The sequence below is a fragment of the Sphaeramia orbicularis genome, chromosome 11, assembly GCF_902148855.1.
Source record: "Sphaeramia orbicularis chromosome 11, fSphaOr1.1, whole genome shotgun sequence".
Lineage (NCBI taxonomy): Eukaryota > Metazoa > Chordata > Actinopteri > Kurtiformes > Apogonidae > Sphaeramia > Sphaeramia orbicularis.
Window position 1 is genome coordinate 38,961,890 of NC_043967.1, and position 15,997 is coordinate 38,977,886.

At 33.6% G+C, this 15,997-nt stretch overlaps 1 protein-coding gene across 1 annotated transcript; it reads left to right on the forward strand.

Moving 5' to 3' along the window:
- Positions 1–11,903: 11,903 nt before the first annotated feature.
- On the forward strand, positions 11,904–15,620 carry LOC115428555 (mucin-2-like). Its single transcript, XM_030147666.1, has 2 exons — positions 11,904–12,097; positions 14,890–15,620. Exons 1-2 carry the CDS (start codon positions 12,032–12,034, stop codon positions 15,235–15,237), a joined length of 414 nt encoding a protein of 137 aa, XP_030003526.1. The 5' UTR covers positions 11,904–12,031; the 3' UTR covers positions 15,238–15,620.
- The last annotated feature ends 377 nt before the right edge of the window (positions 15,621–15,997 follow it).

The following is a 15,997-nucleotide window of genomic DNA, read 5'->3' on the forward strand; positions in this document are numbered from 1 at the left end:
GAACTTATATGGAATGAATTCATGTTAAATTTCATATTTTACCATTGTTGATTTTTCAGACATGATATACAAATGTGCTTAGTTGTTTGTTTTTTTGTTTTACTCTGTTGTAAAGTATTTTCCCAAATGAAAAATTAAATAAATAAATTAATTAATTAATAAAATATATGTATACATATATATGACCAATCACTGACTCTCACAGCCAGAGTATCCAGAAAAAACCTACACCAGTGGTTCCCAACCTTTTTTTGGCTCATGATCCCATTTTAACATCACAAATTTCTGGCGACCCCAGACATTCAAAACGGACACATTTATTTTACTAAAATGATTTGTTTTTAATCATGTAATAGTTTGCTATACTATGTTGCAAATAAACGTTAATTTTAGATGACATTTAGTCTGTATAATGTATATTATTATGGACGGAGGCAGAAAAGCCAGGTGTAGATTACTGCACAAAGTGAGAATTTGATTTTTCCTTGGTCAGGATGTACAGTCAGTCCAGCTTGGATTTACAAGGCTGACAATTAATACTGAACAAACAAGAACTCAAACTATGAATTATGAAAGAGCTGCAGCATCTGAAACTGACCACAATGAACATTTGACAGATAAACAGAACCACAGTGCTTCAGTTTCAGCTTCAGTCTGTCATGTCTGTTATGGATTCGGATTGTCTCTTTCAACTCACCATATATTTTTTATTAGTAAGTTTTTGGGTTTTGTTTTTTTTTTATTATTATTCATGAGGGGGGTTATAATTTAAGGGGAAAAACTAACTTTAAAATTCACTTAATACGCACGACTAGGAAGGGTTTTTGTGTTTCAGTCAGCGGGGTGAGACTGTGGAACAGATTTAATATACAGGGTGTCCCATAAGTCTCCATACATAGGAGACATAATACATTCCATGGTTCTAACATGTATTTCTTTATATTTCTTCTTTATAGTTCTTCAGCAGTGGAGGACACGCATTGAAATGTGTTCCCGACAAAATGGCAGTCATATAGAGCATATTATATAAATAAAAATGGTTTATGTGGATTGTCTCTGTCAACTCAACATATAATTTTATTTATTTATTTTTTTTAATTAATTACTTGAAATTTCAGGTGACCCCACGGTTGAAAAACACTGACCTACACAAACACGAGCAGAACATGCAAACTGTACTCAGAACAGCCCGGTTGGTTGACACCGGATTCAAACCTCAATAGTGATAAATTCTGCACCACAACCGCCCCTATTTATTGAGGAAAAAGCCCTCACATTCTGATCAGCATGCACCTTAAAACACATGCAGGAAAAAAAAAAAAAAAAAATCCCATTTGACTTGTGCCTTATCAGGACTGGGCTGAACATTTTCTTCTTTTTCTCTTAGACCAGCACATTTATGGAGGATTCTGTGCCTCTTAAAAGTAAGACCCATCTTCAGTTTATGATTTACTGAGTTTTATCGCCCCTTGTGCCAATTTTAATCCATTGTCTATTGTTGATTTTATTTTCACTGGGTTGAATTTATATGAGTGTAAATACGTTTCTAGGCATTACACGACATGTTAACAAGACCAACCCTCCTTCTAATAGCATTCTCAGGTCTTTATGGCTAAACTTCGTGAACTGCCAAGGCAATCAGTGACTCTCGTATCACGCAAAAAGGACCAATAATGCAAAACAGATATCAGTGCAAGATAAGGGAGGCAGAATTATAATGTTTAATTATTGACTGTGGGGAAAACATTCAGAACTTGTCTTAAAAATAAAAATATAGTGGAAAATGAACATAGCCACGCCACAAATTCAATCTCCAGCTGCTGCAGTAGTGTCAGGTAGCTTTGATGACAAGGAGTAAGGAGATATTAAAATGATTCTGTACCAGGAAATATGCAGCCTGGTGATAACAGAGCTGATAAAGCATCACAAAGGCTCGGCTGTGCTCTCACAGCCACCAACACCTGTTACACATTCAGCTCTGCTTCCATACTTGTCCTTGACTGAGATCATCTGTCAAAGGATTAAGAGTTTTACCTGAAGATTTACATCGACTTACTTTAACCCACAAAGACCTAGGGCTACTTATGTGGCAATTCCAAAATAGTCTTTTCTCTATATTTAAATTTTCTGTAGTGATTTATTGCCATTTATTATAATATTTTCCTCTGTATTTTGGGTTTTTATAGTAAAAAATCAGGTATTTTCATTTAATTTTCATTTTCATTTTTCATTTCATTTCATTTATTTTGTTCATGGATGTGCATTTCATCAGCAGACATTCAATAATCATCAGGTGAAACAAACATTTACACACCCATGCTTGAAAAGGAGCAGGATGAAGAAAATCTTATATTTCTGGCCCCCTTCTAAATAATAATAGCCTTAATAGTTAGCTATACACAATTAGCTATAAAGTCATACTGTATAAAGTCAGACAAACCAAACAAAATACATCCAAAGATAATATAAAATGAATACAAAACCAAGTGCAAAACTACATATCCAGGAAGTACAAAGCAAACAAAACATAGGTAAATATATACCTGATGAAATGATGCAAAACAATTACAATACCAGATCAAAATAAGCAAATAAATATGTCACAAGATGCAAAACAAATATGAAGCAAAATTTAATAACTTGTAACTGTTCATATAATGTCATTGTTCTTTCTTTATACACTTTTTTCAGTTGGAATTGTTTTTCCTCTACAGGGTGGGGAAGCAAAATTTACAATATTTTGAGGCAGGGATTGAAAGACAGTGTATGACCAGTTAGTTTATTGAAAGTCATGAGAATTTATTTGCCACAAGAAAATGTACATAATAGAAAATGTTTTTATTCAATGTGTCCTCCTTCTTTCTCAATAACTGCCTTCACACGCTTCCTGAAACTTGCGCAAGTGTTCCTCAAATATTGGGGTGACAACTTCTCCCATTCTTCTTTAATAGTATCTTCCAGACTTTCTCGTAATAGTTTTGCTCATAGTCATTCTCTTCTTTCCATTATAAACAGTCTTTATGGACACTCCAACTATTTTTGAAATCTCCTTTGGTGTGACGAGTGCATTCAGCAAATCACACACTCTTTGACGTTTGCTTTCCTGATTACTCATATGGGCAAAAGTTTCTGAAAAGGTATGGATAATAGTGTTAGGTATGATTATGACATCAATATATGTTTGGTTTCAAAACAATTGACGTAGTGCCTGCTGAGAAAAAATAACTAAATGTTCATTGTAAATTTTGCTTCCCCACCCTGTATGTAATTTACTGATCATATAGATGTTCATAAAAACTCAGATTATAGTTGAGGGTTATTGTATTATTAACTATCAAATTCTATCATTAACTTAATATATACCAAGTATCTCCATCCACTGTCATTGATCCAACTCCATGGGTTTTACAGGTGAATCCATGCTTTAGAAGATGACAGTGTTTCCACGGTAACTACAGAGCCTCTGAACGTCCAAATGGGTCATATCTGATGACCATGAAAAGATGACAAACTGTATTTTACACCAATTATTTACATGTATTAATAGGATTAGTGGATCAACAGGTATTAAACAGTTTAGATCAGTAGTTGGTTTTGGTCGCCAGTGGCTGTTTGGATCTTTATGGGTTAAGATAGTTCACTTGCAGTCACGGAAAAAATATAGACCTCCCTTGTTTTTTCAATTTCCTGTTTATTTTAATGCCTGGTCAGAAACAGAATAGAAACAGAAACAGTTAGTGGAGGACATAACAACAATTGATGACTTTTTTTAAATTAAAAAAAAAAAAAATCTATTATGTAAAAAATCAAGGTCAGTGAAGTTTCCATATTTGATTCCTTACCCGTAAGTGGCAGAAGAAAAAAAAATCCAAGAAGTATATATAAAAAAATACAAGAAAAGCACATGTAAATGTATATTTGTTTGGACAAATATAATGATAACAACAAAAGTAGCTCATAGTAGTTTAATTTCAGAGCTGATATCTATCCATTTTCCATGTTTTCTTGATAATAACCAAAATCACTTCAGTTCTTTCATCAATATCTATGGCATCGTACTGACAAAAACTGTGCTTTTAGTCATTCCATGTTTTCGTTTCTGTCTATTTTAGTCACATGATACACACAGGAGTTAATACTTGATTGCATAACCATTGTTTTTGATGACTTTTGATGGTCTAACATTTTTTCTGCGAGCCGTAGACTTTTACATCAACTACCAGATTATAAGTTTCTCAGATGCACTTGTGAACTACAGAGGGTTTTAAAACCTTCCTGATGAAGGCTCGATACTGAAGTGCATCAGAGTTATATACTGGGTTTATGTGCCTGTGCAGTGATCATATAGACTTTTTAATTATTTAAGATGAACTGTGTTGGAGCATTCCCTCGAGTCTTAAGTCGATTTTGGTCAGAACTTGAACTAAAACTTTATAGGGCTCTCATAGAAATACTCTGTAATTCAAAATTTCAACCTTAGTGTGTTATTGGAGGACATAACAAGAATGTATTACTTTTGTGAAGTTAAAAAAAAAAAAAGTATTATGAAGTTACCATATTTGGTTCCTTACCCATAAGTGGCAGAAAAAAAATACAAGAAGTATATATAAAAAATACAAGAAAAGCACATGTAAAGGTATATTTATTTGGACAAATATAATGACAACGACAAAAATAACTCATGGTAGTTTAATTTCAGAGCTGATATCTATCCTTTTTCCATGTTTTCTTGATAATAACCAAAATCACTTCAGTTCCTACATCAACATCTATGGCATCTCTGTGAAGTGATCATATAGACTTTTTAATTATTTAAGATGAACTGTGTTGGAGCATTCCCTCAAGTCTTAAGTCGATTTTGGTCAGAACTTGAGCTAAAACTTTACAGGGCAGTCATAGAAATACTCTGTAATTCAAACTTTCAACTTCAGTGTGTTAGTGGAGGACATAACAAGAATGTATTGCTTTTGTGAAATTAACCCTTTCACGCATGAATTATGAGAACCCTTATCAAGATTTTTTTCCCTGAGTGTTTTTATTCTTATTTAGGCATGAAAAAAACAATGCGATTGATTTTTTTTTTTTTTTTTTTTTTTTTTTGTTAATCTATTTTTCACAGAGTTACAAAAATGTCCACTCATCTGGACAGCATGCATTTGATTTTTGAAGCAAAGAAACATATATTTAAAACCCATCATCATAAAGTAATATACTGTGTGAAAACAATGAAATATATATATATATTTTTAATGCAGCTAATCTCATGTTTCGACCATGCAATATTCAGACTTGTATGTGCTTGAAGATAGATTCTGTCCATTTAAATGTTATTTTGTTTGTCTTAATTTGCTTTGTTTTGTTTTATTTTCTTGGCATGTTCAAAATAAATAAATCAATGAAATGAAATGTTTTCACACATTTTATCATATTCTAATACTAGTTATGGAGATAATACGCAAAAAAAAAAAAATTGTTTGAGAAAATTAGCAATTGATTTACACTCAAACATGTTAGTGCAGATCAGGTTTATCAAGAACAGCAAAGTTACAGTCATGGTCTGAATGTCAGTGTAGATGATGCATGAGCATCCACTGTGTTGGTTGATATCCTCCTGAGACCCAGGAAAGTGAACACTTTCATCTTTTTTTTTTTTTTTTTACATTGAACAGTCATCTTGATTGGAAACTGCATAATGCAACAGTTTTTTCAGATACATTTTTGAAATTATTTTCATTTATTTATTTTTTAATGGAATGTCCTTCGTAATGAACAGCATTTTTTTTGCGAAACTGTCAAACTTTATCCCCTACAGAGGACAAAAATGCATTGCTGGGTCTCAGGAGGACATGGAACTAAAACAACTAAACCCATGAATATATAAGAGAACAACTGGAGAACAGGTGTCCACTGGAGTGACCACTATGCATGAAAGGGTTAAAAAAAAAAAAGTATTATGTAAAAAAATCAAGGTCAGTGAAGTTACCATATTTGGTTCCTTTCAAGTATACTCTCTATATAAAAATACATGAAAAACACATGTAAAGTGAAAGGAACATGTATTTTAGAACATTAGACCAACACATTCAGAACATTAGACCAACATCAGTGCTGATCCAGACCCCTGTCCACATGCACATTGTCCCTTTGAACATTATTCTTTACATTAGTACCATTACTTATGTACATACATGTAAGAACAAAGCTGGCAAAATGCACTGCAATTCTGAGTAAAATAAGTCACATACTGGATCATAAATCATTGCACATTCTATATTCTTCATTATTTTTACCATATCTATCATATTGTGCGGAGGTCTGGGGAAACATCTATAAAAGCACTCTACAGCCCATATGCACACTATAGAAAAGAGCAATAAGGATAATAAACAAAGCAGCATACAGAGAACACACAAACCCACTATTTAGAAAATCACACACATTGAAATTCATGGATTTGGTTAAATTTAAAACAGCACAGATAATGTACATAGCAAGAAATAATTTACTGCCAAAAAATATTTGGGGAATGTTCACTGAAAGAGAAGGAGGCTACAATCTAAGGGGGGAGCTAAATTAAAAAAAAAACATAAAGTAAGAACAACAATGAAAAGTATGTGCATGACAAGCTGTGGAGTGACTTTGTGGAACAATCTAGAACAGGAGATAAAGGAAAGTACAAACATAAATGTATTTAAAAAGAGGTATAAAGACTTGTTTCTAAATAGGTATATGGAACATGAAGGATAAAAATAGTATTGTCGCAAAGATCAGGCGGATCTCTTGGAATCAAGAGAGAGTAATTTGAATTTCAGAGATTTTGATGTGTGTGAGTGGATTAGAGTGAGGGCAAATGTGAAGTCTAGATGAACTGGGATTGTGGGTGTGAAATTATGGAATGGACCTTATGATGCACTTAAATTATCCACTCCTTTGGCGAAGTTTAAAAAAAAAAAAAAAAGAGTACTTTAAGTTTAAATTACTCAGAAATATTGAATTGAGATGGTAGATGTGTTTTTGTTGTTGACTTTTTAAAAAAAATTTCTTTATTTGTTATTATTATGGTGTAAATGCTCGATGCTGTACACATTTAAGTTGATGTAAGCAGTGTGTAACCCTGAAATATTGCTTGTCTCACCGGGGCTGTGGGTAAGGCGGGTTACAATGGCATTCTTGGTGTTGTTTTGCTATTTTCTGTACTAATAATCACCAAACGGCAGGACAGTTTCAGCATGCTTTATTGTCAGCAGCTCAGCACAACATATGCTGCTCGCGCTCCATCACGGACAACTCTCGTGTCACGCCAAAACAGGTCGTACCATAAACAATAGGCAGGAACCAAAATATTAAGAAAAGGCGAGAAGAAACATAATAAAAGAATATATAATATAAACTGACTAAATAATTAATGAAATAATATGTAAATTACAACATAAACAAATGCCAAAATAATAAACAAAAATTAATGATTTGGAAATAAAATAATATTCAAATTAAATGTTACAAGTGTATTAGTTGAAAAGGATAGGCAAAAAAATAATCTTTTGCTTCTAGCCTATTCCTTTTTTGGTTTTTATGTTTATTACAATTGATGTACTGAATCCAATGATTGATGTAAAACCAAAAATAAATTCATTCATTCATTCATTCATTCATTCATTCATTCATTACTTCATGGTACCTAACAAAGCAGGTACACTCACTGTTCATGCAGAGGTGGACCTTACAGACCCTGTAGACCACATTGGACCTCAGATTGTTGACTCACTGTCCTCACTGGAACTGTTCCTGTCACTGTCTTGTAATATATGTGGAAATTACCAAAACTAGTCACTTGCCTGATAAAGGGTTAGTCACACTGACGGTCACTTCATCATAAATGATCTGTCCCACCTACCCCTACAAACTTTATTGTCCTCTTAAATCCAATAAAAATAAAATGAGAGGCAGTGTCTGTTTACTTTTCCAGAGTACAAAGAAATTAACCGGACTCATAAAATGGTGTTGCATCGAAAAGTGAAACACTGGCTTCAAAATTTTGGGAACATCATGTCATTTTACTCAGACATTTGATAGAATTGCTGAAAATCTGATGTTAATTTGCAGTGAACAAAGAACTTGTCATTGCTATTCAACACACAATCACAACAAAGCTGACACATTCTTTTGTTATATCTTTGCTTTGTTTCATAGAAAGTGATAAGGCTCCAGTTTTATCAAAAACTAAACACCAACGGTACATTCTTTTGGGTTTGTGTCGCCTATTTCAACAGCTTGTGAAACTTCGAGTGAGCCGGTGAAGAGAAACAAACGTGCCTTATTCTTTAAGTTTTCTCCCAAATAACAAGTGGAAAAATGTGAAAGCAAGGTGTGGAATTCCTGTGTTATCAAAGTCACCCTGAAAGTGTGAAGTGATGAGTTTCGGTGGGTATATTTAATATTTTTTTTTGGAGCAATAGTTTATCATACTGCAAAGTTTTTTCATAGTTGACAATTGTTCTTTGAGTTTTTTCCATCTAGACCAGGGGTCTCAAACATGCGGCCCGGGGGCCAAATGTGGCCCACCAAAGGTTCAAATGCGGCCCGTGGGATGAATTTACAAAGTGCAAAAATTCCACAGTCAGTTTTCAGGTTCCACATACAGACCAATATGATCTCCAGTCAAATAATAGCACAATAACCTACAAAAAATAGCAACTCCATATTTTCTCCTCAGTTTGATGTAAAAAAAAAAAAAAATTACATTATGCCTATAAATCATGACAACTTCAAAGTGCAAAAAATAACATTAAATTATGAAAATATTTACATTTGCAAACTATCCTGTAACAGTAAAATGTGAATAACCTGAACAAATATGAACAACCTGAAATATCTAAAGAAAATTAAGCATGATTTGAACTCATTTCTGCCTGTTCCTCAGTGTTTAGTGTCTTTGTAGATCTGATCCATAATGCACATGTAGAAATGATAAGTTGAGGCAGAATATTGTTAAAATCGCACTTATTTTTCTTGAGAAATTTCCCTTTTTTCAGGTTATTCACATCTTTTTTGTTTGGATAGTTTATAAAAGTAAGTATTTTCAGAATTTAATGGGGCTTTTTTGCACTAAAACCAAGACAAAAATTTGGAGTTGTCATTATTTATAGGTTATTATGTTTATTATTTTACTGGTCCGGCCCACTGGAGGTCAAATTGGGCTGAATGTGGCCCCTGAAAGAAAATGAGTTTGAGAGCCCTGATCTAGATGCTGGTTCAGAATGAATAAACGTGTACAAAGTTAAAAAAAAGTTGGAATAAAATACGTCTTCACATGAAATGATTGCAAGAATGTGATTTATTCTTGATTGATAAAGTGTAAATGGGACTCAGTATGTAATCATTGCACCCAGTCAAAGGTAATTAACCCACAAAGACCCAAACATCCATCACTGACCAAAACCATCTACTGATCTAAAATGTTTAATACCTGTTGATCCTCTAATCCTATTAACCCATAAAAACCCAGTGTTGCTTTTGCGGCAGATCCCAAATAAATGTTTTCTCTCTATTTAACCTTTCTTAAGCGATTTATCATCATTTATTATAATATTATCCTCTGTATTTTGCTTTTCTTAGATAAAAATCAGCTATTTTCCCATATTTAATTTACTGATCATGTAGATTTTCATTAAACTTCAGATTAAAGTTAATTGTCATACATCAGAAACAGAAAAATTAAGAAAATGTGACTTTTTTTTGGCAAAATCTATCATTAACTGAACATAAACCAGTGTTATTCATCCACTGTAATTGATCCAACTCCATGGGTTTTACTGTTGAATCAATGTTGTAGAAGATGACAGTGTTTTCATGGTAACTACGGAGCCTCTGTATGGGTCATATCTGATGACCATGAAAAGATGACAATCTGTATTTTACACCAATTATTAACATGGATTGTTAGGTTTAATTTATCAGAAGTTATTAAACATTTTATATGGGTGGATAATTTGGGTCGCCAGTGGTCGTTTAGCTCTTTATGGGTTAATACATGTAAATATTTGGTGTAAAGTACAGTTTGTCATCTTTTCATGGTCATCAGATATGACCCATTTGGATGTTCAGAGGCTCCGTAGTTACCGTGGAAACACTATCATCCTCTACAACAGGGGTGTCAAACTCATTTTCTTTCAGGGGCCATATTCAGCCCTATTTGATCTCCAGTGGGCCGGATCCAGTAAAATAATAGCATAATAACCGATCAAAAACATGACGACTCCAAATTTTTTAGTGCAAAAAATAACATTAAATGATAAAACTATTTTCATTTTACACACTATCCAAAACAAAAAAAAAGATGTGAATAACCTGAAAAAAAAAAACTGAAATTTCTAAAGATAAACAAGTACAATTTGATCAATATTATGCCTCAACTTATGATTTATACATGTGCATTACAGATCAGATCTACCAAGGCACAAAACAGGCAGAATATTGTTAAAATTGCACTTGTTTTTCTTTAGACATTTCAGGTTGTTCATATTTGTTCAGATTATTGACATTTTATTGTCAAAGGATATCAGAATTTAATGTTTTTTGCAATAAATTGTTGTTGCCATTGTTTATCAGCATAATGTCATATTATTTTTCTCACATTAAACCAAGAAGAAAATTTGGAGTCATTATTTCTAGGTTATTATGCTATTATTTTTGAGTTTGATGCCCTTGACTGTTAAAATCTTCAGGGTAATTTTTGCATTTTGCACTTTGTAAATTCATCTCACCGACCAGATGGTAACCTTTGGCCGGCCGGTTTTGGCCCCCGGGCTGCATGTTTGAGAAATGAGCTCTACAACATTGATTCAACAGTAAAACCCATGGAGTTGGATCAATGACAGTGGATGGAGACACTTGGTTTAGGTTCAGTTAATGGTATATTTTACTGAAAAAGTCACTTTTTCTGCAGTTTTCTCTGTTTCTGAAATAATAACCCTCAACTTTAATCTGAGCTTTTATGAAAATCTTCATGATCAGTGAATTGAATGTGGGAAAATACCTGATTATACTGATAAAATACAAAATACAGAGGATAATATTATAAATAAATGGTGATAATTCACTTGAGAAAGGTTAGATAAAGAGAAAATGAAAAAGTAGCGCTGGGTCTTTATGGGTTAACCTCCTAAGACCCAGCTATGGGTTTTCTGTCCATATTTGTGGACTAGAGTTTCACAACTTTATACAAAAAAAAAAAAAAAAAGAAAAGAAAAAAAATACTGTCCACCACAAAGGACATTGCATAAAAATTTTAAAAACTGCATCTGAAGAAACTGTTGCATCATGATGTTTCCAATATAGGCACTTATGTAATAAAAAACAAAAAAAGCTTGTACTTTGTTGACATTTCCTGGGTTTCAGGAGGTTAAACAGGAATAAAAAGAGGAATGTGTCTGAAAGCAAATTTATTCCGACTCATCCATGAAAAAAACCTAATGAAGTATCAAGTCTTTTAAGACAATTCAGTAAACCCTCCTCTGTTAACATGAATGTGACTAATCGGGGCTAAAATGTGGTAATATTATATACTCTGTAACATGGCACTACTGTACAATGTGGGAACGTCAATAGAGTCTAAATCCCTAAGCATCAATTCTGCAACGTGCTTAAATCCCTGGAGTTGTAGTGGGAAGCTGTTTGGCGTGGGGTAAACACAAGGTGTAACTTGATCTGCAGCAACGACATTCAGTATGATCTACTTTTAACAAAACAGCGTAGACGACTCATTATTTGACTCCTGGGGCCAAATAGTTCCTCGTGCCACATAATTCCAATTTGCATATCAGAAGCATTTCACTTATCTGGGTTCTGTTATTAATACTGTGTGTCAGATGATAAACAGTCACATGTAGTCTGCGTTGCATATAGTTTTTTTCTTCTTCTTCTTCTAAGCCCTCCCTGACGACCAGTTATCAGACTGAGCCTACAGGTATAAAAGGACTCATAGAAAGGTGGGAGCAGCCATAACGGGTCAAGAAACCACCCTGAAACAGAGATGGCGACAACTGTGAAGATCATCCTTTATGTTTGTTTGAGCTTCATGTTTCTGGCCAGCGCTGAGGTAAGAGACAGTTAATGACCTTATGGAAAACACGCTGTGGTAGAATTCATCTGAGTTCATGACCACAGACAGAGGACGGACAGGCTGTGTTTAGTGGAAGCTGGTTGGACAGCTGATTTACAAGGAATTTCTACACAAGACACAGTGTTGTTGTTTTTTTATATATTTGATTGAGCAGGAATGCAGTCAAATTAGGTGGATTTGCATGAATCATATACATTTTAAAGCAAATGCAGTGGATTTAAGCTTGTTTGCTTCCTTCTCATTCTCAAAAAAGTAGAAAAAAACAGGGAAAAAAATGTTTTTAGTCTATTATGCAGCTTTTTTTTTTGTACCTTTCTTATAGATGGATTTTGACAAAGTCTTAAATTTGAGCATCTATCAGCGTTTCATTTTCTATTTTAACATATGGAAAGTTTTTCTAGATTAAAACAAATATATATATATATATATATGATGCTTATTGATTATGATCGTGTTATGTAAACTGGAGTTATTTGAGATATTTAACATTATCGTCTGATTCTTATGCTTGTGAAATGACTGCAAAACCAGTTTTTCTTTTCACCTGCCCCACATCTATGTAAATTGATAACAATGAAATATATTTATAGCTTCTTTGCTGCTATCATTCTATGAAACTGAATATATTAGACCTACTTTACACTGCCAACCTGACTAATCCTTTCTTTTACTGGAGGGAGCTGTTCAGTGTCAGCCAAGTGTAAGTCTCCAGTTCCAGTAAAAGTTGCCAGAAAAAATCAGATATGATCAGGAAAAACAGAGCATAGATCTGAACCGGATACATGTGCATGTGCGCAGAGAATCCACTGCAGGCCTCTACCAACCAATATGCAAAGCGCAGTTAATATTTTCATGCTTCATGTACTCAGCCGGATCAACAAGTGCTTGACCTTTGCATGGTGTGTCCTCCAGTGATTGGTCACTGGGACAGATAAACAGTGTGCTGTGTGCTTTTATCTGTGCCATCATCTGACAGTACAATATGTAGTCAGGAACTGTGGATGACTGATAAGGACGGAACACAATAGACAAAGAATTTAGCCCAGAAATGTGCAGGAGACAAGAACATATTCCTAGTAGTATCCTGTATCTTTTTTAAAACCTGTTTCTCTCACGTTTAGAACTGAGTACATCCTGGATTTTTGGGGCTGATGTCGATAATAGGGAGTAAAAAAGAAATCTGATGTATAATGTTTTGGCTGATATTTATAATGAGAACAGGAAATTTTTCTTAAAGGATTCAGACCTAAGTGTACTGAATAGTAGATTTGATTCAGTATAGGCTACAAATGAAAACTATAAGGGTCTTTTCGTGCATGATATGTTCTAAAAAACCTCTGTACTGCTATATCAGTAAGGGTCTAGTAACTATGTTCGTGGCATTTACATTTATTCATGCTTACTTGTATGTGTTTTAACCTCCTGAGACCTGGGAAAGTAATTTTTTTTTTTTTTTTTGACATTAATTGTCTTGATTGGAAATACACTACAGTCAAAAAATGAACACTATAAGGATCTTTTTGTGCATGATATGTTCTATAAAACCTCTGTATTGCTATATTGGTATGGGTCTATTAACTGTATTCATGACATTTACATTTATTTCCTGAGATCCAGGAAAGTAAAAATTTTTTATTTTTTTTTTTTTTTTTTTTTTACATTAAGTACTTGTCTTGACTGGAAATGCCCTATATGAACAACTTGGCTATAAAACAATCATGACAAATGTTATATTATAGTTTTATATTGTGATAAATATCATTGTATCGCATTGGTTAGTTTTGTTTAATTTATTATCTTTACTTAATTTCTCTCAACATTGAGGTTTTTTTTTTATTTTTATTTTTTTATCCATAACCATGATTTTAAATCAGGCTAATGACATTCATTTTGTCTTCTGTTAATGTAATTATACTTTTCTTTTTTTCTTTTGTTCAGACAAGGGATAGTTTTTAGATGTCACAGTCAAAACTGGCAAGCATGGAACCTTTAAAAACTATACCTTGTCTGAACAAAAGAAAAAAATAAAAGTATAATATGATTTTAAGTGTTCTACCTCTAAATTTCTAAAAAAAAAAAAAAATGTCCATGCTCTGACTGTAAATGATCATTTTCTACCACAACTAACCGTTTACTTTCTTCACCATCTCACTTAGGAAGAAAAATCTCTAATTAAACTTTAAGGAAATATTGATGTTTATAAACTATATGGACAAAAAATATTAGGACATATCATGGCTACAGCTCATAAGATGTCCTGTTCAGGCTGATTTGAGATATAAACATCAACATTAGATACATTTTTGAGGGATTTTTTAAAATTCATTAATTAATTTTTTTAAGTGAAGCTGTAAAACAGAGGAGAACAATGCTTGGTCTCAAGAGGTTAAAGGTCAATTTACACTGATATCATAAATTATCACTTACTTCTTCAGGTTTCACAAGTCACATTATGTGAAACCTGAAGGTATTTGTTATAATTATTCAGTTTTTAAGAGAATTGCACCCGCTGAGCTCTGACTGAAGTGAGGAGAATTTAATTATTTTGGTGCATCGTGCTGAAAATTGCTGTCAAGAACAAATCAAGGTTTCCAGTCTTTGCTGAGAATTAAATGAGAGGGTCTGTGTTTTGAGTTTAATGGAATTAGAATGTGTTTAAATGAAATTAAAAAAAAAAAAATAGCAAGCAGGCACAGGTAGTTTCACAGTCCTATATCGATTACAGAGCACAGTGGAGATTCTTATTTTGTGATTCTTTTTACTGGCAGGGGCAAACTCAATCTACCTCATCCCCCAGTGAGAGGTCGACGGTTAACCAATCTGGAACGACTGGTGTTACCCAATCTACGGGAACCACACCGCTGTCAGGCCACACAGACAACAATGGCACTCCGACCACAGGACCGCCTTCTTCCTCCCACACCTCGGCAGGATCCATGGAATCCCAGACTACTGGTGTATCATCGCAGCAGCCCACGGGGTCACCTCATAGCTCCGGGACGGAAGTGACTGAAGTTCACCAAACGACGGCGAAAGGAGGCTCCTCTTCGTCTTTGTTCAGATCCTGCAGTCAGATCTTGGTTCTGGTGCCTGCAGTTCTGATATATATTGTATAGAGCTGCATGATTAAAACCAAAGGACTCTGCTCATTTACATACATCCACAAATTGTTTTAACCCATAAAGACCCAGTGTTACCTTTGTGTCACTTCCAAAAATATTTTAGTTCTCTATATTTAACTTTTCTTAAGTGATTTTTCACAATTTATTATGACATAATCCTCTGTATTTTGTGTTTTTTCAGTGAACATCAGGTAAATTATATTATATATTTTAACCCATAAAGACCCAGTGCTACTTTTGTGGCCATTCCAAATTCTTTTCCCTTTATATTTGGCTTTTATTAAATGATTTATCACCATTTATCATAATATTATCTTCTGTATTTTTTTTTTTTCAATCAAAATCATTTATTTTTTTATATTTAATTCACAGATCATGCAGATGTTCATAAAAGCTCACATTATAGTTGAGGGTTATTGTATCAAAAACAGAGAATAAGTGACTTTTTCAGTGAAATCTATCATTAACTGAACATAAACCCAGTGTCTCCATCCACTGTCATTGATCCAACTCCATGGGTTTAACTGGTGAATCAATGTTGTAGAAGATGACGGTGTTTCCATAGCAACTGTGGAGCCTCTAAACATCCAAGTGGGTCGTATCTGGGTCATACTGTCATCTGTATTTTGCATTTTTCACTGTAAATCATGTATTTTCCTATATTCAGTTTCCTACATTTAAATTAGTTGTTCACGAAAACTTAGCGTGAATTCAAAGGTTATTACATCAAAACAGAGAAACCTGAAGAAAAAGT